The 24742-nt window shown below is 36.2% G+C and overlaps 1 protein-coding gene across 4 annotated transcripts in view; it reads right to left on the bottom strand.

The window, feature by feature from the left end:
- ROBO1 (roundabout guidance receptor 1) overlaps positions 1-24742 on the bottom strand; it is a 507540-nt gene that overhangs the window by 6275 nt on the left and 476523 nt on the right. For all 4 annotated transcript variants that reach the window (XM_090121053.1, XM_090121063.1, XM_090121072.1 and 1 more), the window contains 7 exons: positions 21416-21570; positions 17262-17597; positions 14766-14873; positions 12090-12234; positions 11525-11776; positions 7626-8035; positions 5368-5520 (listed from right to left, as the gene is read on the bottom strand). In XM_090121053.1, the coding sequence (XP_089977179.1) occupies positions 5368-5520; positions 7626-8035; positions 11525-11776; positions 12090-12234; positions 14766-14873; positions 17262-17597; positions 21416-21570 (1559 nt within the window). The remainder of the gene's footprint in view (positions 1-5367; positions 5521-7625; positions 8036-11524; positions 11777-12089; positions 12235-14765; positions 14874-17261; positions 17598-21415; positions 21571-24742) is intronic.

Raw genomic sequence — 24742 nt, 5'->3', positions numbered from 1 at the left:
TCCAGACATCACAATAGCACTCAGCCTACATCCACTATGCATTGTGGACTCTAGCCACAGAAGAGCAAACCAAATCAAATTCACTGCACTGCCTAGCCCCAGACACACTGCGTCAATACCTGCTCCAAAAAATGTTGGTCTCAAGAAGTATGTATCCTGTTGTAAATCAACAACTAGGATTGTGTGGACTCTGTCCAGTATAGGATGTGATACATTCCATGAGAGCCCAGTGCTCAGACCATACCAAGTCCAGGCCAAAGCATATCAAGCACAGTAACTGCTCTCAAACAAAGCTGGAGATGTCATCCTTACCACTTCTGGAGAATATTTTTAGTGATTATAGAACTTGCTTAGGACAAAATAAAACAACAACAATAAAATCTGCCTCAGCTTGAAGAAATACCCACTTTTCTTTTCTCAGAAAAACATCCTCCTCGCTACTTCTTCTCTCAGAATCCCAGGTGGATAAAAATACTCAAACTACAAATCTCTAACTCAGAACTGTATACCTCTGGAAGTGCAGAACTTCATGCAACATTTTGTGTCACACAATTCCCACTGACTGTCTTTATTGCTTGTAAGAGCACTGAATTGTCCTTCTGATAATAAAGGAAGTTTAGAGACTTAATATCCACATTTTCAGTCACTCTTGGAGCCAGTCTCCAACAGTTTTGGCATGCCAGTGCACTGGCTTAATACCAAAGGCAAGAATCAGCATATTTCATGTTGCCTATAAAATATTACTTGGAACAAACTACTTTATACAAGAATCCTATCCAGCCAGACAGGACAATGAACAAAGAGGTGTTAAGTCTTGACCACAAAAAGGAAAGACACGCTCGTATAAAAAAAAGCTTCACAAAATATCAGTAGCTCTACAGTACAATAACTACAGAAAAGTAATATTCTCTTTTGAGAACATTTTTGCAACCTGCAGGGAAACTATAAAAATCTTCATTGTAACAGAGTACTCCTTACTGAGAAGAATCCTGTACAGAGAAAAAAAATAAATAAATCCGAGGTCAACACTATTACACCCCAGTGGTATTTATTTTAACAGCTCAGATCACAGAGAAAATCTAGATTCAATCTGCCTCCTCCAGTACAAACTGGCACACTTCTTACTAAAAGGAAAATGGAAGCTTCCATTGTAAGGAATAAAAAATAAATCACAGAGAAACGTCAAACCAATATAAAGAATTCAGAAATGTTTGCTACAGGTCAGAAGTACACACATGCTTCATTCATGTTTCTGTATTATTATTGTACTGCTTCCCACTTAGCAAAAACAATGGATGCCATTTTGAAGTATGCATAGTCTGCAGGGGAAATCTCCCATATGTGTAATTTGAAAGGTGGATGACTATTTTCAGTAAGATTGTAAATGAAAACAGATGCAGAAATCATGAGAGAAGCGGAAAGACAGCAGGGAAGAAGAATCTACTAAGCTAGTTTTGCATTGAAGTGGAGAAATCACAAATAAGAAAAAAAAAAAAATTGCAAATAGTGATAAATGAAGAAAGTAGGCCTTATTATACAACTCTTCCTAAAGAGCAGTAGATTCTTACAGTCATATCCTGAAGAAAATAGTAATTATAGATTTGATGCAATTCTTGATAACATGGAGCAGACTTTTTTCTATTACATATCAATGCAGGCATGCAAAACTCAAGATTTTTCCTGACTTTGTAAGATCATTTCAGATTCTTAGATATGTAATAACCTCAGCTAATATTATTTATGTATTGAAGTTATTTATGGAAACATGACTCAAAATGTACACAATAACTGGGTGAATAAATAGATGCCCATTATGATGTATACAAGCCGTGGGTTGCTGTTATTATGATTTTATTACTTGTATGTGCATTTACATAACGTTTTTTTATATTAAACCAGCTTTCACTGCATAAAACCTCCCTCAGCAACAAAATCAGCACTAACAAATATATATTTAGTAAGGGCTACAAAGAGACCAGATATCTAAAATTTATTATTATTCAATAATAAACATGTTTTTTACAGAGGTAAGAAATGCACTTCTAATTATTTTTTACCTTGCTGAAATTTGTGCAGGGTAGATTTTTTCACAGATAGAGGCATAAACAAGTACAAATGATGTTGGCACGCACAGTGGCTTACATTTCAAAGTGAAAATCCAAGTAAATATGGGGTAAATATGAGGTAAATATTCAGTTGCCTTGTGTGAGCTGCCCTAATGTCATGTCATTGACAGCACAGATAAATATCTCAGTTGCAGACCTGAACAGTTAGTTATGAAAATGTTAATATTTTTTTCCTTTGACACTGAAAGATTTAAAAGAGAATCAGGGTTTAAAATCTCATGTGAACAGCATCAGTGGTGTAATTTATATTGAAAAACCTACTGAACCTAAGCAATGACAAAGGACTTTTATCCTTTTTTTTTTAAATCTACACGCTTACAATTCCAAGGATTGACATTACTGATGAATAAATTTATCACAGTTGAGAAGTGACTTTCATATACAATGTTTTAGAAAAATATTCCTTTAAAATTCAGTTTCTTAAATCTAATATGTAAGTAGGTCAGACAAGGTTGAGAAGGTGCATACATCCGTTGGTTCTTGTAATACACTTTTAGTCACTAACTCCAAAAGGCTAGATGAAGAGCAATTAAAAAAAAATCATACATTTTAATCCTTACCATCTACAGAGCAAAAATTTTTTAGCAACAAATATGGAGAACATTTTACCACCAGGATGACTGTCAAAGAATAATGCGATTGAGCTAAAATTTCATTCCACATAAAGGAGAAACTGATTTGAACTTATGCTAGCAGAGACTATAATACTGCTATTATCTGTATGGGGTTAGTGGTAGGTCTTGTTGGGCAGAAGTAGTAACAAACACACTTTCAGAAATACTAACCTCTTTTCCAAATCTTGCTATGCAAAGAAAAAATGTATGGAATCTTACATGACATATGTACATCTCTGCTGATAATATTCTTCAAATGTTACTGCAGATACTTAATTTATTTATATATCCTTCTCATCGATTAACTGCATAAATTCTTTCCAACACAAGTATTTCAACAAACTGCTACCAGCTACTAATTCAGGTTCTTTGGGAACAGTAGAAAATTCTTTACTTATGAAAGTAAATTCAATTTAAAAGGTTGAGAAAATAATGAAGCAATGTATTCTTCTCTTTTCAATATTTACTTTATTGCTGTGGCCAGCAATAAATGCTTAGATGAACAATGGCAGTTTTCTTCTACCAGAAACACGCATGCTCACCCACCGAGAAAACAAAGTCTTCATAATAGATAATACTTCATAAAAAAGATAAGTAACACTGTGGCATCAAGCCAGCAGAAAAGCCTATGCTGATCTGGGAAAGGTCAATTATGCTCAAATGCTTCATTCATATTTCCGTATCACTTTTTTCCACTTAAGAAAAACAATTAGTAGATGTTATTTTACAGCTAATTCTAAAGGGATGGTATACTTAATAGCTGTAGCTATTAAAGCGAATGGTTATAATCTTCAGTAAGGTTCCAAGCATGTAAAACACTATGTAAATTGATATAGGTTAAAACAACAACAACAACAAAACCAACAGGAAAACAAAACCAAAGAAAGCCCTTCAATCTTTGAACTGGGTTTTATTATCTATGATTATGCCTGCAGGAATTAAAGCCATAATTTGCTTTTCTGAATGACCACACTGTATTGCACACCAAACTGGTTAGCAAAAATTCTCTAATTAGAAAATACGCTGAAGTAAGCACATGCTATGCAACACAAAACAAATATTGATCACAATTGTCAAATCTGTTGCAATATCTAATCACAATGCTCTATGACTTAACTTTGTATAATTACTTTCCCAAAGACCTGTCATCAAATGCTGGTCCTCCTTTAATTTATTCCCGTATTAGAAGAAAATGGCCAAATAAAGCTCCTATCCAGATTTTATTTCTGATGTGTTCTGTTTATATATGTTGTGTTTGATGCTCAGCCAATTATTCAGTAAAGAACATTCCTTTCAAGATAGTAAAAACTGATAAAATGTACTTAAAAGCTTGCAAAAATGCCATTGCAGGAGTGTAATAAATGTAACATTTCTGAAACAGTTTTGGGATTTACACCTTGTGCTGTCCTTTCACAGAAGCAAACATGCACAAAACCACTGTAATAACCTCTTGAAATCAGATAATATTCCAGCAGCTTAGTCTCACTGACAGAAGGGGCCTGGGCATAAGCCAAGAGGCCCAGGTGCACTGTGTCATGCCAGTATTTAATGCAGTCTAATATCTGATATATGCTAGTGAGAGAAAATACTCAGGATAAAGTACAGATAATAGCACGGACAACCACTCATTGCTAAATTACTTCTGCTCATTGTGCTGGGAGCTTTGTATTAAATTTTTTCGTCAAGTGGCAGGAATCATAGGGAGAAGTGGCTCAAAACTCCTTTCTAGTAACACTGGATAAGGATCTATAATATTAGGCTTTCATATGATAATAGCAAATGATGCCCCTCTTTGAAAAAATTCAGCCTGGTAATGAAAGTCCTAATCAGATTGTTGTTGCCGAGATCCAGGAGGTGGGGAATGGTGCCTTTCTTTCCCCTCCCCCAGTTAGCAAATTTAGCAAACTTGACAAGATGGGTTAAGTCTTTGAGAATTTATCTAACATGAATTTCCAACAAAGCCCTTGGGTTGTTTTATAAAACTGGAAGGTGGTGGTTTAATAAAAGTTGCACCACCTGAGGCATTTTCATTAAAGGCTCTCTCTAGACAACATCACAATGTTTGCATTATCCTTCTGTGGTCCCAAGGGAATACAAGCACTGTCTTTTCAGCAAGAGTTGATATTGTGTGTGAAGGCATGAGAGAAGATGATTAAATTTTGCTCCTACTCATACACTAACTGCTTGCAAGAATGCTGTGGTCAAGATTCATTGATTTCTGTTGTCCACCATTTGAATGGTTAATTTTTTTTTTTTGAGAAAAAATCACATTCCGGATGCTTTAATATTTAGTCACAGGAATGAAGATTTTAATCCTAACCACACATTACTCTCAATGATTGTACTATTTATGCTATCTGGGCTCTTAAATAATGATGGTAATTAGCCGATTAGGACACTACAGAAAACAGGTGCAAGGCTCTTGAGTGGCAGCATCAATGTACAGGATTAAGGAACTACGGCATTTAAAATGATTAATCTGTTCACTGTGTTTAGCAACAGGAAACACAAATCACTGAATTCTGAAGCATAATGTTATCTCTGTGGAAAAATTTCACACACACACACACACTGAATGTGTAGTTAGAAAGGTTCACTGACGTTTTCACCCGTTTCAGTGGACTCACCATCTGTGTAGACTTCTCTGCGCAGATGTCCTGGCTGGTGTTTTTGCTTTTTGGCAGGTCGGACCTTCTGTATTACAACAGCACTCATGTTGCTGTCAGTAGACACAGGGCTGGTGGGTCTGGGACAATGTGATGCATGAAAATGTCTACGGCCTGAAAATTGTTACAGAACAATAGCTATTATTTTTCTCATTCAAAATAAGATGCTTCACACTTCTCTTTTTTCACATAAGAACTAGCTACCTATATAGCACTTAAAAAATACTGTCATAATACTGTTAATACTCTCATTCTTACCTGTAAGTAGTTTTAGAGTAAGACGTAACTAAAAAGAAACATTTGCTATCCTACTAATAGGCTGGCTTAGTTCCACATGAACTATCCAACTGGTTTGTAATGGGAGCTCTTGCTCAAGGAGTCTAAGAACCATACGCAGTCAAGTACAGATAAGCTTCCAGCCCAGCAGGCTTACACAGGCAACAAAATGTTTCACTCTTAAAATGGGCTTCACTTCCCCTGGCTTGGGCACTGTGAATTCCCCTTCACATGAAGTAGAGCAAGTCTCTAGCAGGACTTAGCTAAAGATGGCCCCAGCACAGCTTTGAGTGAATTACTAAGAATGCATTGTGGATATATGACTAGCATTTTATCATAGCTTATTTTCAGATAAGAATTGTCATGTTTCCAGGATGTGCAGTCAGGTAGAAGTAATATCAATACATAAAAGTCACTGTTCCATGAACTCAACTGTTGTAAAATTATTTACATGTAATAGTAACAAGATGTTAAAAAATCTTTTCTAAATATATAAATTTACACACACACACATATATTTGCATGAATGCATTTGTAGAAAATGTATTAAATCCTGGCTCCATGGGTTCGAATGGGACTTTTGCCACCTACTTCAATTGGCCAGGATTTCATCCAGAATTACTAAATTACCTCCCCTCTCACTCCTCATGATGAACAGCTGTGTGGAAATGAAACAAAGGACTGTTAACTCAGAGAGGATATCAGAAATGAGAGAGGAATGTTGCAAATCCATGGTGTCAGCGTGGACACAATTATAACAGGGTCCTCAATACTCAAGGTTTAGCAGTTCAATAGGATTGACAAAATATTCATAGATCTGCTTGAAATTGGCATTACATACTGCAGAATTCTTATTTCTTAGCTAACTATGACAACTTTCATTGGGACTAATCAAGTTGCTGATTACCTATATAAAGCCGGCATTGCCTATAACCAGTATGTTGCAAAGCAAGAGCAAAGCACTAATCTTTTCACTGATTCAGGAAAAAAAAAAAAAAAAAAAAAAGAAATGTTCTTCCCACATATTCATAATCTATCATCTAAACTTTAACTAATAACAGCTGTCAAGTTATGAAATCAGCACAAAGCCAGTTCATCTCAATAATACAGCAATAAGAGTTAAATAGCATTCTCCAAAAGTTAATAATTAAATATGAAATGGGAAACAGTTACAAATATTTTCAAATAAAGGGAAGATAAGACTCTGAAGGTTTAGTATTTATATGGACATTTCAATACAGAGACATTAAATCTCTCATGAAGACAGCCTTACATTGGGAAAAGGATGTAATTTTATATATATATTTTTAATTACCCCTTAGCAAAAACAGTACCTATTAGAAAAGAACTGACTGGACACTTTTCTAAAAGAGTAAGGGCACACTTGGTTATAATGAAGGTGTCGTATTTTTGAAACTGTACATTTTCAGATAATTCATTGCCAGAGGAAAGGTTTGAGTGTAAAATGTGATAGGGACATAAGAAATGGGCATCAGAATGGTGAGCTTGGAGAAAAAAAATATAATATCAAAAATGTTCATATTTACACATACTACTACCTTTGATTAAGCAGTTTTACGTAAAGAAGTGATTTCTAAACTTTGCTCCACAGCTTTGTAAGTCATGCACAGCTAGGCAAGACTGTGCTAGGCTTATTCAGTTGTGGCTGGAAATCCAAGAACAGGGCTTAAGTTTGGCAACAACCAATGAGGCAAAAAAAATAAGAATTACTTATGTGAAAACATACAGAGTGGCAATTTATTTGAACAGCTCCAGCAAAAGTCCCATACTGCCTCTTCCACTAGTGAGAATCTCCCCCTCTTTTCCTTCCTGAATTCCCAAATATAAGAACAGGAATTTAGTGGATAAGTGGTTGTGAATAAGTACATGTCACAATGGAGTTTTTTTCCCCCCTTCTCTTATCAAACACAGGACAGACTCACCTCCTGCTGCTTCCTGCATTTGACGTCTGGCTACTTTCAAGCCAGCATATTCTGCAGCTGCTGCAACGGCCTGTGCAAAATCTGCATCGGTAAAAAATGATCCATCTGAAGAGCTAACGCTAGACCGCCCACTTGAGATGTTATCTTCTTCGGAAGCTGAACCCCAGCCATTGATCATGGACCCTGTCACAGAGCTCTCCAAATCACCAACGCTTGAGGCAGGTGTCTGCTCAAGGCCACGCAAAAGGAGTCTTCTGTTCTGCATCTTAGCAACCTCTATATCTGCCTCATCTTCTTCCTCTTCTGGTGCGTCAGTATCCATGTCAGAGACCAAGGGCCCTGAGATATATCCATAGGTATGTGGTGGAGAGATAGGCCTTGGAGGGGGTGGAGGACTCACAGGCTGACGTCTGCATAAAAATACAAAGGTAAAAAGAACTGAAATCATATAACAAAGATAGAGGAAAAAGGAGAGTAAATTGATCAAAATATGCAGCACTGATTTTAGTGGAAATCAGACTATGTTGCATAAAACTCCTCATTTCCTAACATCATTCATGTACAGATAGTAGAAGAGGTGTTTGTAGTGTGTGACTAATTAAAAAAATCATTTGTGAACACTTGAGAGTAAGAGCAGAAGTGTCAGTATACTACAGTAGAAGCTTGAAACCTCAGTCGAAACAGATCGCTCAAAAAACATCATCTTCCCTCCACCCACCCCAATGATTCAAAAAGATAACAAAAGAGATACTGATGTTTCCTTATTTTTCAAATTGGCCTAGGTGGTATTATAAATAAAGAATAATCTACTGTAATGCTACATCTTAAGGATACCAAAATTCAGGTAGGTGGTTAATTTATTTTGAGCTTGAGAATCATCAGCAATGATGTCTGAAATTTATAGAGGTAATGTATTAGATTTAATTCTTTTGACTTTCTGTTTACTCAAAACTTCTCTCTAAAGTCCCGGGCATTACCACTGACAACAGGCTTTCTTTGCAGGGCCACGATCTTTAATTAACATTTGTCTCAAAGAAAGAAATACTTTCTACAGCAATAGCTGGACTGTTGATTTTGCTTACCAGGAAATTATACTGCTGTCCATTTTGCAATAATTTCCAGTTATTTTTCCTTTCTTGAAAATTTTCTGCATTATCTCACTGAATGGCTGGCGAACTAAAATCTTTTATTTTTTGCAGGTGATTTTTTTTTTTTTTTCTTTTAATAAATGAAATACTAACTCTGAAAGGACAATTTAGCAGGGAAAAAAATAATACTTTGCGGCATGAACAAGCTGCAACCTCCCTGGACTGCATTATCTAGACACTATTTTCCATTTTCGATAAGAAGTACTCAATGTAATGAATACAAGTTAGGGATATCTACCAATAACAATTTCATAGAACAAAAAAGAACAGAAGCCATTAGAACACATGAAGCTCTACCTGCCTTTGACTAGAGGCCTTGCTCAATACAGTTTAAATTTCTTAATTTCAAGATCATGTGATAACCATCCTCACAAGGTGTTTGCCAGTCTTCCTGTTCTCTAGGCTTTAGTATTATTAGACAGGCAACCGATGGTAAAATATGTTAGCATTTTTGGAATACAGTGTGCCTGCCAGCCTTTAAGGATAGGCTAAGTGAGAGCAGCTGTTCATGGGCATACAGAGTAACAATACTTGGTCCACTTTATCTGATGCAGTGGTTCTTGCTTTAGTAATGACATCATCTCTGATCTTAACTCAAACATTGACATCTTCTGCTATCCCATTAATCTTTAGTTTTTCCTCTACTTGTCCATTCTTCCAAACAACATATTCAGTATGCTATAAATTTATCAAGCTAATTAGAAAGAGACATGTCACAGTATACAATCATTATCATCTGGTTTTCATCAGAAATTCAGGTAATAATTCAGCAGGACTACAAAGGTAACAAAAAGTATGGAAACCAGTATTTTTGGCATTCATGTTCACTATGAAACTACCACTTAGCAAAAAATATGAAAACAGTGCAGACAGGTAATATTCAGTGCATTTTTAACTGGAAAGCATTGTCACACTATGTTCAAAACAGAAATTTCCTTCCAGAATGGGCTACATCTGCTGAGCACAACCAACAATTAAACAGCAAAGCCACAGGTCATATCAACACCATTAAATAAAAAAGATAGTCACCAAAGACTTGCCAATTAAGTAAACGGAATTATATGAATCTTTTTTAAGTGATGCAATGGGTATAGCAAAAAGAAAAAAAACACAATGTTTAAAGAAGTACAGAAGTGAAACTTACCCACTAACAATGGTAAGACTTTCAGAAAAACTAGGCTTAGCCGTTGCAGGAAAGAATAAAGACTTTCTACTTTTTCCATCAATTCAATGAGTAAATAATATTCCTTAGGAGCTTAAACTGGAATATCCTAGAACATGAAACTCAACTTTTTTCGGTGACTATTTATAGTGACCTGCCTTGAGTCGTTAAACTGAGAGAACTTTCTGTTTATGTGTGTTTGCATACATATGCTCCAATGCCTATTCCATTCAGTGTGTCTTACTTCCCAAAAACATGTAATCTGAGGTCATTTACTTAGTATTTCAATTTTTGTTTTAAGCATCCAGCTAATTTAACTTTTAAATACTCCTGCAGACAGAAGTGCTAAAATGAACACTTCTGTGCTCCTACGTACTAGAGTTGCTCAAAATTATGGGAAAATATTATTAGCAATCCACAAATAAAAAGAGTGGTTATAAAGATTCAGGAAGATGGAGGAACAAAAAAAGATAAACAGCACAGGAAGTGTTACCTCAGCAAACAAAGAAAAGAGATACAAAACAAAGTAGATAAAGCAAAATAAGGAATAAAAATAAAAGCAGTTGTTAGCCATTAAAAAAGAATATTAATAACTACTGCTTACTTAAAAAAGGAAACACAAAAAATTGAACTAACTTAAAAAAAAAAAAAAAAAAAAATCTGTAAAATACATCCATAAATGTCCAGTAAGCCATAGGAATAAAATCAAAAGTTAGACGCAACAAGCCTCGCAACAAGCCTGTAGTTTGCTCACAACAAACCTGTAGTTTGCTCACAACAGAAAGTATGACAGTATTATTACAGTTAGGTTGGTATCCTTATGATGATAAACAACATATGCAAACCACTGGAGAAAAGGAATATAATTTTAAATGCAAAAGCTGCATCATATTATCAAAAAGCAAGACAAGTAAGTATTATACATATAAAGCCTCATTCAGAATTCAGTGTTTTATGGAACAGAATCTGAGTATACATGCAAAGTAGTTTGCACTAAAGGCAACTCACAGAAGAAACAAAATTTCCCCATAGCAAATATCTATCTTTATTAAAGTTGGTCATTCTTTTAAATGAGGTTAGGAGGAAATGTTAAGAAAATTTTGCAAGCAGTAATTTACTATATTAGGATTTATGAGAGGGGGAAAATCTATAGGATATATAAATTATATATTTATATATATATTCATACATATGGGTGACAAGTTAATTGCACAGTTACTGTGAAATAATGCATGCTATTTTATGGTAATAATGCAGTAAATCTATTGGAAACAATGGAACTGTAATTATATGGTAAGCTGTGTTAACGATACCACTTTAATATCCTGATGGCTGTGAATTTAACTTGTGTCAGCACTGCACGTACCATAAAGTGATATACTGCATTTCTTTCCGTGGTATAATAATAAAGCAACTTAATTACATATTTCTTAGGTTACAAATAGTTCTAGTACTCTGGATCAGAAGTTAGATATTAACAGATTAAACATCAAGGGAAAAATCTTGGCCTCACTGAGTTCAACTGGAATTTTCAGTGGGGCCAAGATATCTTTTGTCACATCTTCCTCACTGCATTTGCACTGACACACCTCCGTTCAGATTGGTGTTGTATGTGACCCAGATCCTCCTGACAGTCCTGTAACATGGGCTGGAGTTCTTCCTGGGGAGAAGGGGTGAGAGTGGCAGTTGACTGATGGCTATAGGAGACAGCGGCTGGAGAGGAAGCTGCTCCTCGGACAGGTGGAGTAGGACCTCGCTCATCTTCTTCCTCTTCCTCTAGCTCATCTTGCTGCAGATACATCCTTGCAGGTGGGACTGGACATGGAATTTCTTGGTCATAGCTAAAATTATTTTTTTAAGAAAATAAGGACTTATATTTTTACTGTGTAATTAGCATATTTGATACATGTATAAATAGCTCAGAAAAAAAAAAATCCTTATTATATGCGCTCTTGAAAACAGCTTAGTAAAGATGTACTGACTGGATGTACACCACTGTCATTAAGTCTCTTTAAATAGATAGTCTACAGCCAGTTGATGAGCAGCATCAGAATGATACCAAAGAAATGTCTCAATGCCAGCTTGCAGAACAAGTTATTGTACAATTAACTAACAATTAAAAGTAGAAATGGATTATGTATTTATCTTTCTTACCCTTCATCCACTGAAAGACTGTAATCTTCACTATTGCTATGGGGAGGTGGATGTGCTGGAGGGGGTGGAAGAAGATCTGCCCAGTTCATGCCAGCTTGCTTGGGAGCTTTTGGAGTGCGAGCACCCTTCTTGTGCCCTTGACTCCCTGTGAATAAGAAGTAGTACATATTTGTAATGCTTTCAAATAACTGCTAACCACTGTGCTTTGAAAAATAGAATACACATAGTCCCATGTTCTCTTGAATTTTCTAGGAATTTCCTGTTGTGATGAGTTGGAATAAACTGGTATTCCTTCTTTTTACACCAGTTTGCTATTGTACATTCATTGTAGAACTACTCATATTCTTAAGTAGTTGAACTTAACTAGAAAATTTACATAGCATGGAAAAAAACCACACAGAATACAAGAGTAGAATTGTTAATAAATAGTCAAAATGTGATAAAACTATAAAATAATTTTACAAGCACTGTAATTAAGAATGAGCTTCCCACTTCTATTAATTACATTATAGATTATCATCTAAAACAAATGAGCTGTAGACATATTTTCAAAAGTGCCTTTATATTATTTAATTGCTGGAACCTAAAATACAATATGATACAGATATGATCTATTAAAGTTCCACTGTTGCATTAAGTCACTGAATATATGTAATTTGTACTTGTCCACTGAAACGTTTTAGGCACAATGAAATTACCAGTTTTAGTCTAAATGGCAGGTGCAGTTGAAAATAATTGCTGGCAGAACTAAAATAACAAAGATCGATGAAGTAGAGCTCACATGTTTTCAGCTACCATTACTGGGAAATTGGGAAATTATAGCTTATAATAGAACAATGCAGCTTTAACAATTCCAACAACTTTGAATAAGAACAATTATTCAGGTGGTCTTGAATCTGAACTTTGGACATGGTTATGATCAGAAGGGATTCTACCATTGTTCTTTTGTATACATTTTTCCTTCTTTGTTACTGTTACTTCTTTAATTGCAGATAAAGTCACCATTAAATATGTTTTCTTCTTCAACTGAGACATGGTTTTATACTTTCATAGTTAAGCTTAGATAAAAGATTAAATATGCTGCAGTGAGATTTAAGAAGCTTGTTATTCTCACTTCTGCTGCCTCGGTTTTTCTATTCTTACATATAGTAGTTCTGCCTATTGTTGCCCACACTAGCTGCCAGATATCAGTATATCAGTATATTTTTGCTATGCACAATTATTTTTCTGGTGTATCTTGTATGTCAAGCAAGATCCTTAAGCATCCCAAGGCGACCATCATCTGCATTCTCTTCCCTAAGCACCGTGACATATACTAAGTTCAGCACAATTAATTTATTACTCTGGTCACCTTGCTTCACTCCCACTGGAGTCTGTGGTATAGGACTATAAATTTTTAGCATTAGAATAACCATAATAGGTGTCAGCATGGAGAATATCACCTTCTTTTTTAATACGCATAGGCTCACACACTGAAACGTTTCATTCTGAATTTCAGATCTTAAAGCCATTGAAGAGACTCAGCACCACATTCCTGTGTTACAGACCTAGGTAAAAGGCTGATTCCTACAGGAACACCATGAACAGATGGGAGAATTAGGAGCCATGCTCATCCACCTCAGCCATTGAGAATTCCATTCATCCACAGGCACAAGCTCAGTCGTAATAGGTTAAGACAAAGTGCAGGTTAGGATTAAGGCGACAAGGTTATCAAAGGAGACAGCAGAATAGAAAGTGAAAAGGAAAGCTCTAGCCTTCGTTAGCAGAACTCCACCAAGTCTGTGACTGTGATCATAGCTCAGCCTATCATCAGCTCAAGAGAGATAAGCATAAGTTAAATACCAGATTTACAATAAATACCAGATCAAGCCTATGCATGGTTCTTATTTGCCTCTGAAAATCTCCCACCCCTCTACTAAATATAGAAGCTGAAACTTAGCAGTTAATGCCAATACAATAGCAATTAAACCATATTTTGTTGCTCCAGAGCACAGAGCACAATTTCAGTTCCCTTGTCAGTGTTCCCCAGTGCAAAAATCTACGTTTCATTTCAAGATTTCTAGAAAGGACAGTTTGGTGTTTTGCATACAAGATGCCTAGGAGAAACAAAATTTAACTTGAATTATTTACTGTCTACATTTGAATGATGTACAAGAGCATTCTGAGACATAGTGACTGAATTCTGTAAAAATAGCTGTACATATAAATGCTCTTTTAAAGTTTATGGGGTTGGTTAAAAAATCTTTGGGTACCTTGCGATTGTTCTGGACATAAAATTCTTTCGAATGCATAGAGCTAACAGATGGAGAAGGAGTCAGTAAGCATAAGGAAGTCAACAGTTCACACATAAATTAAAATAATTGTCATGACTCTTCTACCTGGAGATCACAGCATTAGCGAGTAGGGTATGAGCATTAGGAGATCCAAATCCAACTTGATTTCATGGTTTTGACAGTTTTCAACAATCAACTAATGTACATTTAAATGGCACTAAGCCATCACTAGAACGCAACAAAAATGCAGGCACCTATTGAACCAGTTTTCACACTGCTTAACATCCCTGCACTACGTAATTCTCCTGTGTTTATCATCCTTCCTTTAAGTCCAGTAACACGTGCTAACAATGGCTAGAAGGACCAAACACTGTCACACTTGGCAAACATTTTAGATACTCACCAGATGTGCTACTGCCTCTATCTGAGCTGTTGTAGGATCCACCTGTATTCTGGTCATATGACTGGTTGTATGGAATTGTTGGAGCAATGCTGTCATTTACTCGGTAATCTGAAAGTTTAATAGTATAGTTAATGCTACTCTTTAGAAACAGATCTACTTCTATATATCTGCTTCACAGCACAAAGCAGATTTCCTGAAAATACTGAAAAAAAAAACAACAAACATTGATTTTTTTTTAAAGGAAAATCATGGGAGTAGCTCTATTGCAAAAATGAAGTAAAATGAAATCCTACACACAGGATAGTGGCAATGCCTCTGCAATGATATATAGATCTATGTGGGCATTTTGCATATGAATAGATCATCACCTTGACTGATTTTACATGGTCTCTGCTTAATTTATGCATACAAGGCAGCCAGTGGACTATGGTAGCTGCTTTTTATATTTCAGAGGTGACAAACCCACAGAAGAGTCAGTCCTGTATGACAAGTGCTGAATGGTTTGTTGGAACAACAGCGCAGCTCCACTGAATTTGGTTTACAACAGAGGAGGTCTTCATTCAATGTCTACTACTCATAAGAAGATTTCTGATTATACTGGCTCATGTAAATCCTAGCAATGCACGGGATCCTTTTTGCCAATGTCTATGACAGTATCCACATTCTCCAGTTCTAAAGCACTTGATACATATTTGACTTTTAAATCAAGATTTGGCAACCAGATCCCCCAAAATCTTTCAGAAGTAAAATGCTCATCTGAGAAAACAGTACTTTCATGCCAAAAAGTATTTATAATTTACAGAGAACATAAGGGAGCTGAGTTACTCTTCATACGGCAAATAAAGCTGCGTCATAAACAGAACCATTGGACATAAAGTAGCAACGATGAAGCATAGCATTTAACTCATCAAAATGGTTATTTCCCATCACAAAAGCTGTAGGTATAATTGTCAGCAAGATGGTTTTGTCTTAGGAAATGAGAAATCCAAGATCAGAATATTGACTCATAAAATGGCAAAAGAAAACAAAAATAAACAAAACTAAGAATCCAGTCCCCATCTGCTGCAGAAATGTTTGTGATAATGTAAGCATGGGAAAAAGAGCAAAATGATGAATTCCACACCAGAGTGTATTCTGTAATAGTTTCTCAGCCTAGCTGCATTCCACAGACCACGCTGAAGCTCTACATACTGCATATGTTTACACAGAGGATAAACAGTAAATCAACACTCTGAAATATGTATATGTGACTGTCAGCAGACAATGCTTTAAGGGGGCCTTCCACACTACAATATGCTAGAGAATATGCAGCTGTAATATACACAGTTTGAAAGATGCAGTATCTTCCAGGGTATAAAACCAAAACATACTTTTAATTCCAAAACAGATATGTAATACACAGTTCATGAAAGAAAACATAATTACAAAAAAATAAAATAAAATAAAATAAAATACAGCTTTTACCCTCTAGTAAAGAGCCACAAAAATTGAATTTTCTTTTGAAATGTTTATATCAAGTGAAGGTATCACATTTTATATCACCCTTTGAACTCTATGAGCAAATAGGTCTGGTAGAGGAATCAACATTCCTGTAATGAAGTGCATCTTTTTACTGCATAACTTATCATTATGCGACCACTTGAGTTATAACAATCCATGCAAGAAGCTCAAAGTTAGAATGAGTCCAGTTCCTAGGGATACTGTTTTGCAAATCAGGTTATTAAAAGAGGTTGCATGGTAGCCCAGAGGGCCAGCAAGAAATCACATACCTATTTCTTCCAACTCCCACATGCCCTCAAGGCCACAAAGGTACATTCTGATGTTTCACGTTAACACTGAAATCAATTTATTTTTAGCTTCTGGATCCACAGACTTCAGTCAGGGTAACAAAGGAATTTAGTTTCCAAAATTGTGTGCAGTAGCATTGCCTCTGAATATGTGAATGGAAGGCTTGCTAGGAATAAGTCTAAAATGAATTGTATAGCTCCATTTCTGTCCCCAGTGTACAATACAATACAATTTTACAGAGTTTCATATGCAAAATTTCATTCATTTACATGAACATGTAGATTTAATTAGTCTCCATCCACGACTGGGAAGAGTAGGTTGACCTATTTAAAATTTAAGGTAGAGTATAATGTAACTACCATGCATCTGGCTTATGAATAAAATATCTAGCCTCTGCCTTAACCAATCCCTTCACTACTATTAAATTTAAATTAATCTCAAATCCATAGGAAATATATTTTATACAATGCTTTTTTCTAAAGATACAACTTCTTATTTGTTATAATAAATTCAATATCTGAAGGTTATTGTGGTGCTAATTAACTTTCTGACACTGTTAGCTGACAATTTCTAAACCTAAAGAGGAAGACATCTAAACGCACCACAGAAGACTGTAACTGCCGAACCTGAAAGCTTTAGACTCCCAGCACCAGAAGGTCAGAACCCCTCTGATGCCTAAAGAGGAGAAACAAGCTAAAAACTCTTCACCTTTGTTTAATTTGTTTTGCTCCATAATGTTGTACTGTATGGGTGCAACCTCTTGCTTTTGCTGAACAGAGGGTTTCCAGTGTTTCTCATTCGTATCCCCGCTGCCACTGTTAACATTATTGCTGATATTTGACTGGATGAGTTGAGTGGTGGCATAAGGAGTGGGCTGCCCAGGTTGGCTGACAAATCTTCCATCCTTTAGATTTGGACTATTGAAGGTTTTCATCTCATTGATTTTGTTGCTTAGGTCCACGTCACCATATACAGTTGACTCAGGCAACATCAGGTTTGTCTGCTTGTTGTCCAGCTGATTGTTGTAATTTGCTATACAATCGGCTAACCACAGAGGAAAGAAAAAAGAAAAGGTCATTCTGTTCGCTTACGCTATACTTTCAATGAAATTCCCTTTAAATTTTTTTCACTGCAAAGCTATACGGTTCATAACCATGAGCTACTGTAATTAACTAAGAAATTTACAGAATATAATTTACCTCATAAGTTATTACGTACAGTATTAAGTCTCTTCTGTTTCACTGCAAATTGAGATCTACTGAATTGTATCTGCTATGACTTACCTTGTTTATTTTTCCTTTTTTTTTCCTTTAGCATTGTTTCTTTCTTTTTTTAATTTTAATTTTATTTTTCCTATTTTGGCCACATTGATAGTATGGGCATCCAATGAATCACTGTGATAATTTTCATTTATCAACCCAAAAATCGTATAGTGGCAATAACTTTATGAGACAGTCATTTTGAATCAACACAGAATAAACAGAATTTAGACTCCTGTTATCAGTATAAGAAACTTGTACACAACAGATTTTTATGAAACAGACTGAAAAATGATTTCTTGTTAACAGAATTGAAGGGAAACAGTACAGTGTTAAAGGTAACTCAGTACCCAGCAGCAAAACTTTATTTTACCATTATTTCCTTGTACAGTATGGTATTTTGGTTTAAAACAAAAAGACAGGAAAACACTCTGGATTTTTGCTAATGGTTTTGAATCCTTCAGGGTAATACTGTAGTGATACCACCATTCTGGTGTGCTAAATGTAGACAGCATAGATAGCATAAATTCATTCTTCTAATAGTTATTGCATCATTAGATCAGTACTTATTACAATCATACATTAACCAAATGTGCACTGATGCTGAGGCCACTACTGTGTGAATCAATGTCTGCCTTTCCAGCTTCTCTATCTTCTATGACAGTAGTTCAGCAATTTTTTTTTCCTTTCCTTAACCAGTCTTTTAGAAGAATACTGAATGGAGTAATGCAGTCTGTGGATAGGCATTTAGGAGGTTGAGTGAAACCGGCATTCCATGGTCATTATACAAGAATTATCATTTTCCAGCTGATTAATGCATCAATAATTATGTAACAATCACCAGGAATATACTTTTCATCTTTAAAAATATGTAGTATTTATGTTAACGAGTTTGAATTGAAACTTGAAGTCCATTACCTGTGAAGGCTGCATTTATTTTACTAGAAAGATTGCCAACTAAAAATAAGTACAGAATTCAGGATTTGACTATTGTACTACATGAAATGACATTCAATTTCAAAAATATTCCCTAACACATACATTTTTCTTGAGAAATATTTTCTGAAAGAAGGAGGAACAAAATAATACTTGAAGAAGAAAATTAGTGATCTCCATTTACAGTGATTAAGGAACAGTACCAGAACATGCCACATACAATTTATTCATTGCACACTGCATACCCCTCAGCTTGTATTTTTGAAGGTTTTACTGTTTGATTTATTTTTCTTTCTTATGTGAGTTGTTATTTATTTATTGTCTCACAGTCTTCACCTTCATGATTCTTTCTTCTTAAATGTCTTCGTTCCTGATTTTTCTCTCACCTATTGAGACCACACAACTCTTTTTTCCTTTCCAAGGGCACTATATTATACTGGGCAATTATATATCCAATATATTCCTAATTCCCAATAGTTCATGCGTTGGTATATTATCCTGTAGAGTCACTTGTGGCATAAATTCTCCCTCCTTCCGTTTTCAACTGCATCTGATTTTTGTGTTGGGCAATATAATCTATACAATATATGCAGAAGAGACATTTTTTATATAAATGTAATAGAATTCCTCATACAAAGTACTTAAACAAAACTGGCCCAACCTATATAACAGAAGATTTATCCTGTTATACATTTCTGTAGCATTTCCCCTTAGAACAACGTGTTCCTATTCTGTTAAGGTAGAAGAGATTACTATACCACTAGGAACATCTTGTCTGACCCCTAAGCTTATAATCTCTACTTCAGAGGAAGGAAACACTTTGCAACACAACCAAGCTTAATATTAAAACTAAATCAAGCTGCTATAACCATTGTTATAACAGTCTGCAAGTCTTAGAAATGTCATTGTTCTCCTTTACTGAATTTGTTAAGTTTCAGATACTCAAATCTGCCATTTGCGCTTGCTACAAGAGATGAACAGAATCAAACAGAGTCAAATAGAACAGAAAGGAATAGTCCAGCTGGAAGAAACTATCAAAAACCATTGAGTCTAACTGCCAAAAGTTAGACTCACAGGACTCAGGGCTCAGAGGGCAAGCCAAAAATTAAAGCATGATATTGAGGACACTGTCCAAATGCCTCTTGAACACTGACAGGCATAGGGCATCAACCACTTTTCTAGGAAACCTGTAACAGAGCTTGACTAACTTCATGATACAGAAACGTTCCCTGCTGCCCAGCCCAAGCCTATCCTAGTACAGCTCTGTGCTTTTCCCATCCTGTTATCAGCTCCCAGGAGAAGGGTTCAGCACTGCCCTATGCCTCCCCTCCTCACAGAGCTACAGAGAGCAGTGAGTTCACCTCTTGGCCTCTTCTCTAAACTAGATAGCCCAAGGGTCCTCAGCCTCTCCTTCAGCCTTCAGCCTTGTTACTGGCTTTGTTGCCCTTCTCCAGACGCTTCCAAGGACCTTAACAGCCTTTTTACATGGTAGAGCCAAGAACTGCACACAGTATTCAAGGTGAAGCTGTACCAGTGCTAGATGTAGCAAGGTTTAATACACCCCAAAATGCAGTTTGCCCTTATAGCTGCCAGTGCATACTGCTGTCTCATGTCTCTATCAGAAATCTCTACATAGCTATTTGTGGGTATAATATCCTCGGGCAGAAAAAAACACAAATCCCTAATGTTCAAATCTCTCACCTTCCCCTGAAGCACCTGGCACTGGTCACTGTCAGACAGGATACAGCAGGAGATGAATTACCGCTATCACATTATGGCTGGTTTCACATTAATTATGCTGGAGGTAAAGCTGTTTTGCACTTATGCAACTTCACTATAGGCAATCATATTTCCTTTCAGAAATTCTAGGAAGTGTTCCTAGCAAAAATTAGCCACAGATGCTGGCAGACTGTAGGCAATATGGAAAAGATACATTTTCATTCCTCACCAGTTACAATAATTGTGTTAAAACAAAAGGATTATCAGGTCTTTGTAAAACAAATTCTGTAACAAATAGTACTTTCAGATAATTTTCTCCTTTTGTCTTCTTACTGCACTCACAAAGTTTTCTTTGATACTACTGTGAATCCTGCCCAAGCTCCTGGGATTTAGCACTTAACCTAGTATTTCACAATTGCTTTCAGATAGTGAAGTTAACTTATTTTTATTCACACATCCTAAATAGAAAACCAACTATCCACTTTTGTACAGACTGGAATCCCAAAGGAGGTTCTTAATGTGCCAAAGAGTGTCTGGCAAGTAGAGAATGTTTATTTCTTTCTACCCAACATGCCCTAAACAGGTTGAAAATGTCACTGGTACCATTTTGGTACTTGTCCTTCGCCATCCAAGTAACAAAGATACACAAAACAAAATGAAGTTGCCTTATGTTTGCCAAATGTGAGAACATACATGTTCAGTGCAGCTTTTGGTAACATGGAACACTGCAAAGGCTCCTTCAGTTTTTGACACAACTGGCTGGGGACCGAAAGAAACGGAAAAATCAGGATTCAAAGATGAACAGAAAGCATAATCATGACATAGTGGAATGAAACTACATTAAATGTGAACATATTGGAAATTAAAAAGAAAAGTAAATCTGTTCTCATGTATTTTAATATATACTGCGTAAAGAAAGTTCCTTAACAAGACAGAAACATATCTAACCTGGTCGACTGTATGTCGTAAGGTTGCCATCACTGTTTCCGTTGCCAGAGGTGCAGCAGTTGATGGAGCAGTCATTGTGATTGTTCCCCGTGTTAGGCCAAGTATCTGCTAGCCAGGGCTGCGTGGCTGGTTCACTGATGTTTAGGAGTCCTGGCCTTTAGAAACAAAGTTTGGTCACTTCAAAAACTAAACAGAGACATTCTCAAGCTGCAATTACATTCTTCACATTAAGCTACATGCCATGTTTCATAGAATTACAGAATGGCTTGGGTTGGAAGGGACCTCAAAGATCGTTTATTTCCAACTCCCTTGCCATTGGCAGGACTACCCCCCACCAGCTCAGGCTGCCCAGGGCCCCACCTTAGCTGGCCTTGAACACCTCCCACAGCTTGTCTGGACAGCCTGTGCCAGCACCTCACCACTCTCTCAGTGTAAGGGCTTGAGCACTGCAAAACAGCTTGATTCTTTGGTATAGTTGTTTCTAGTTTTTTATATAGTCTCCTACTCAGAAGTGTTGAACTGTACATATATATCTGTGTGCACCCTTTAAATGTCTGTAACGCTTTAGGCTTATTGGCTTTTTTTTGGGGGGGGAATAGGGGAGAGGGGCAGAGGTTGGAGGGAAGAACTGCATTTTTCTTGGCATCCTTTCTCCTTATTTCTTAAAGAAAACAAGATAAAAAAAAAAAGGGGGGGGGATTGGTATTTGAAACAAATAGTACAAACCTCAAGCATGGAAGTAAGATGGATATGGAGAAATAAGATTCACTTGCAAAAAAAATTTTTGCAAGTGAATAGTCACAAATTTTTGGTAATTTATGAAGACTAATCTTCATAAAAAAGGTACTAATCACTATCAGGTACTACTATTGTTATGATCATATGGAACCACTGGAAATGTTCTTAAAAAATAAAATGTTAACCTCTGAAATCACTAGTTGAGAATACAAACTGCACGTGGTTTGTTATGGAGGATGTAGTCTGCTAATGCTGCAGGCTTAAATCACAATCTCAGAATGACATTCAAAACATCTATACATCCATATGTGAACATATTTCTTCATAGCATAAGTCACCTGGCAATTTAACATGAGAGGTGATGAGGCATGACTTACTGTCAGACTAACAAACCAGCAAATACACATGCATTAGACAAATATTTTTTGTAAATCTGAAATAAATGTACAACTATGTTGTCCCATGAGCAGCCCAGACAATTTGAAATAACCTGCCTTTATATTTTTTTTTCCCTTTAATTCTTACAGTGAAAATATATCTCAAGGCATTTGGAGAAGACAAAGCCTTCCAGAATGTTCCAGCACTTCCAAGGCTTGTGCATTGGATTTTTGTATAGAGAACGATACTTCCTTTGCTGCTAAAATTTGCTTTGCATTTAAGCAAGTTGTCCTGTAAGAAATGAGTTGTGAGGTATATAAGCATGGGAAAACTCTGCTGGAGCCATTTAGGTGGAATTGTGGACCGAGATGTTTGCGTTGCAGCTCCATGGCCTGGTACAAGATAGGAGATAATCTTTTCCAAAGATCTTTAACCTCTGCAGTTAATTACTTGAATCCTTCAAATGCTGGCCTAGGTCTGGGGTGGGGTGGAACAAGCAAGCAGCTGTGTGGGTGCCTGGATGCTGGCTGGAGTCAATCCACTCTAATTACCATTACTTGAATTCTGTCCGGAAGGGGGATTGCCACAGAAGTGGGTATTTTTTCAGCATCATTGAAACATGCATTATTTTGAAATAGCTGAATGTGAATTCTAAATACTGCTTTAACATGCTTGTATAACTGCACTTGGCTAAAATGCTAAACCCTTCCAAAACATTGTGAATATAATACGGGAAAGTGAAAGCACTGAATATGAAATTAAGAGTAAAGATTTTCATATGCAAAGACATTTTATATAGCAGAATCGTGTTTTTATATTCTACTAAATACTGTACAATGTCAGATGCTCTGTAAATGCGATATACTTGAATGAACAAAAGAAGCAAAGATGTTAGCACCTTGAACCAATTACACTGCTAGACTGCAACACTGATCCTTAGAACAAGGACGGTAAAAACCAGTGCTGCTTCTTCAGCAGTTCCAAAATGACTGCACATGATGCAGACACTTCTGGGTTCATTTCTGTCCTCTGCATCTATGCGACTGTGCTTTGTCTACCTCATGCTATGAGAAAAGCCGAAAGCACAGTGGCACAAAGAGCACAAAAGGCTGTTAACTGTGTATCTTTCTGAACAACCTTGTCAGGGAAAGATGGTCCGTATCTGCTCCCTCTTATTTTCTCACTATCCTGGGTGAAGGCAGCAACCCAGTGATTTATAGGTTTGTCCATTCAAACATCGCATGGTAAACGTTCTAGAGGTTTTCCTCCTTGGTTTTATGGGTACAGCAACAAGCAGCATGCAGTTCAGACACAGAGATCTGCAGTTGCTCTTAATGTGCCAGGTTCAGTAGCAGCAGCAGATTAATATATCTGCATAGCATTCTACCATACTGGGAATGTTTAATTTTATGCCTAATCTTTACCATTACCAAATTTTTGTATGGTCTTGCAAATTAGGAATAACAAGATACTACTTGTGAAACAGGAATTGATATGAGAATTTATCACCCAGCTGTTCTCTGAGATTTTAATGTTTATTCCAGTATCATGCCAAATCCTTAACTCAAATGCTTACAAAAGGGTATGCATGGAAAATGCCAGAGGAAAAAAAAAAAAAAAAAGTGTGCTAATAAAGTGACACTGCTCTGACATGCCTTTTTTTTTTTTTTTTTTTTTTTGCTAAAACTGTTGTTTTGTGTCCTGAGGATATCTCCATCCCTGTGTGGGAAACATAAATCACTGTTTTCTCATTGCCATTCACTAACAAATAACATAAAGCCAGTAAATATATTTTAGTTAACTCCTAAATCTGGAATAGACTTGCTTCTCTAAGAAGAAGGCTTTAAATTAAAAACCTACCTGTTTCTCTCTCTTCTAATGCAGATTTCTTGCAAGTGATGCTTTAACTGTTTTGCATTGATAGCAAGATTTTTTCTTAACAAGTCACCTTACAAGCAATTTGTCTCTTCAGAAGAATTTTCCAATAAATGTTTTTTTTTCTCTGTTGTGTTTGCGAGCCATCTATATTTCTTAATTTTCATAAATGCCACGACTTAATTACTTCTACTCCTTCAATCAGCTACTACCATCAGACCTCTATTTTGAAGTTAAAGTGCTCCCTCTGCTGCTCATTTTTTTGAGGTGCAGCTTTTGCAGGTTAACAAAGCAACACAGCTAAAAATACCCATGACCCATTCTTTGGAAATCAAC

Source organism: Phasianus colchicus, chromosome 1 (genome assembly GCF_987193195.1).
Source record: "Phasianus colchicus chromosome 1, bPhaCol1.hap1.1, whole genome shotgun sequence".
In the NCBI taxonomy this organism is placed as follows: Eukaryota; Metazoa; Chordata; class Aves; order Galliformes; family Phasianidae; genus Phasianus; species Phasianus colchicus.
This window is presented reverse-complemented; position numbering and strand designations above follow the sequence as displayed.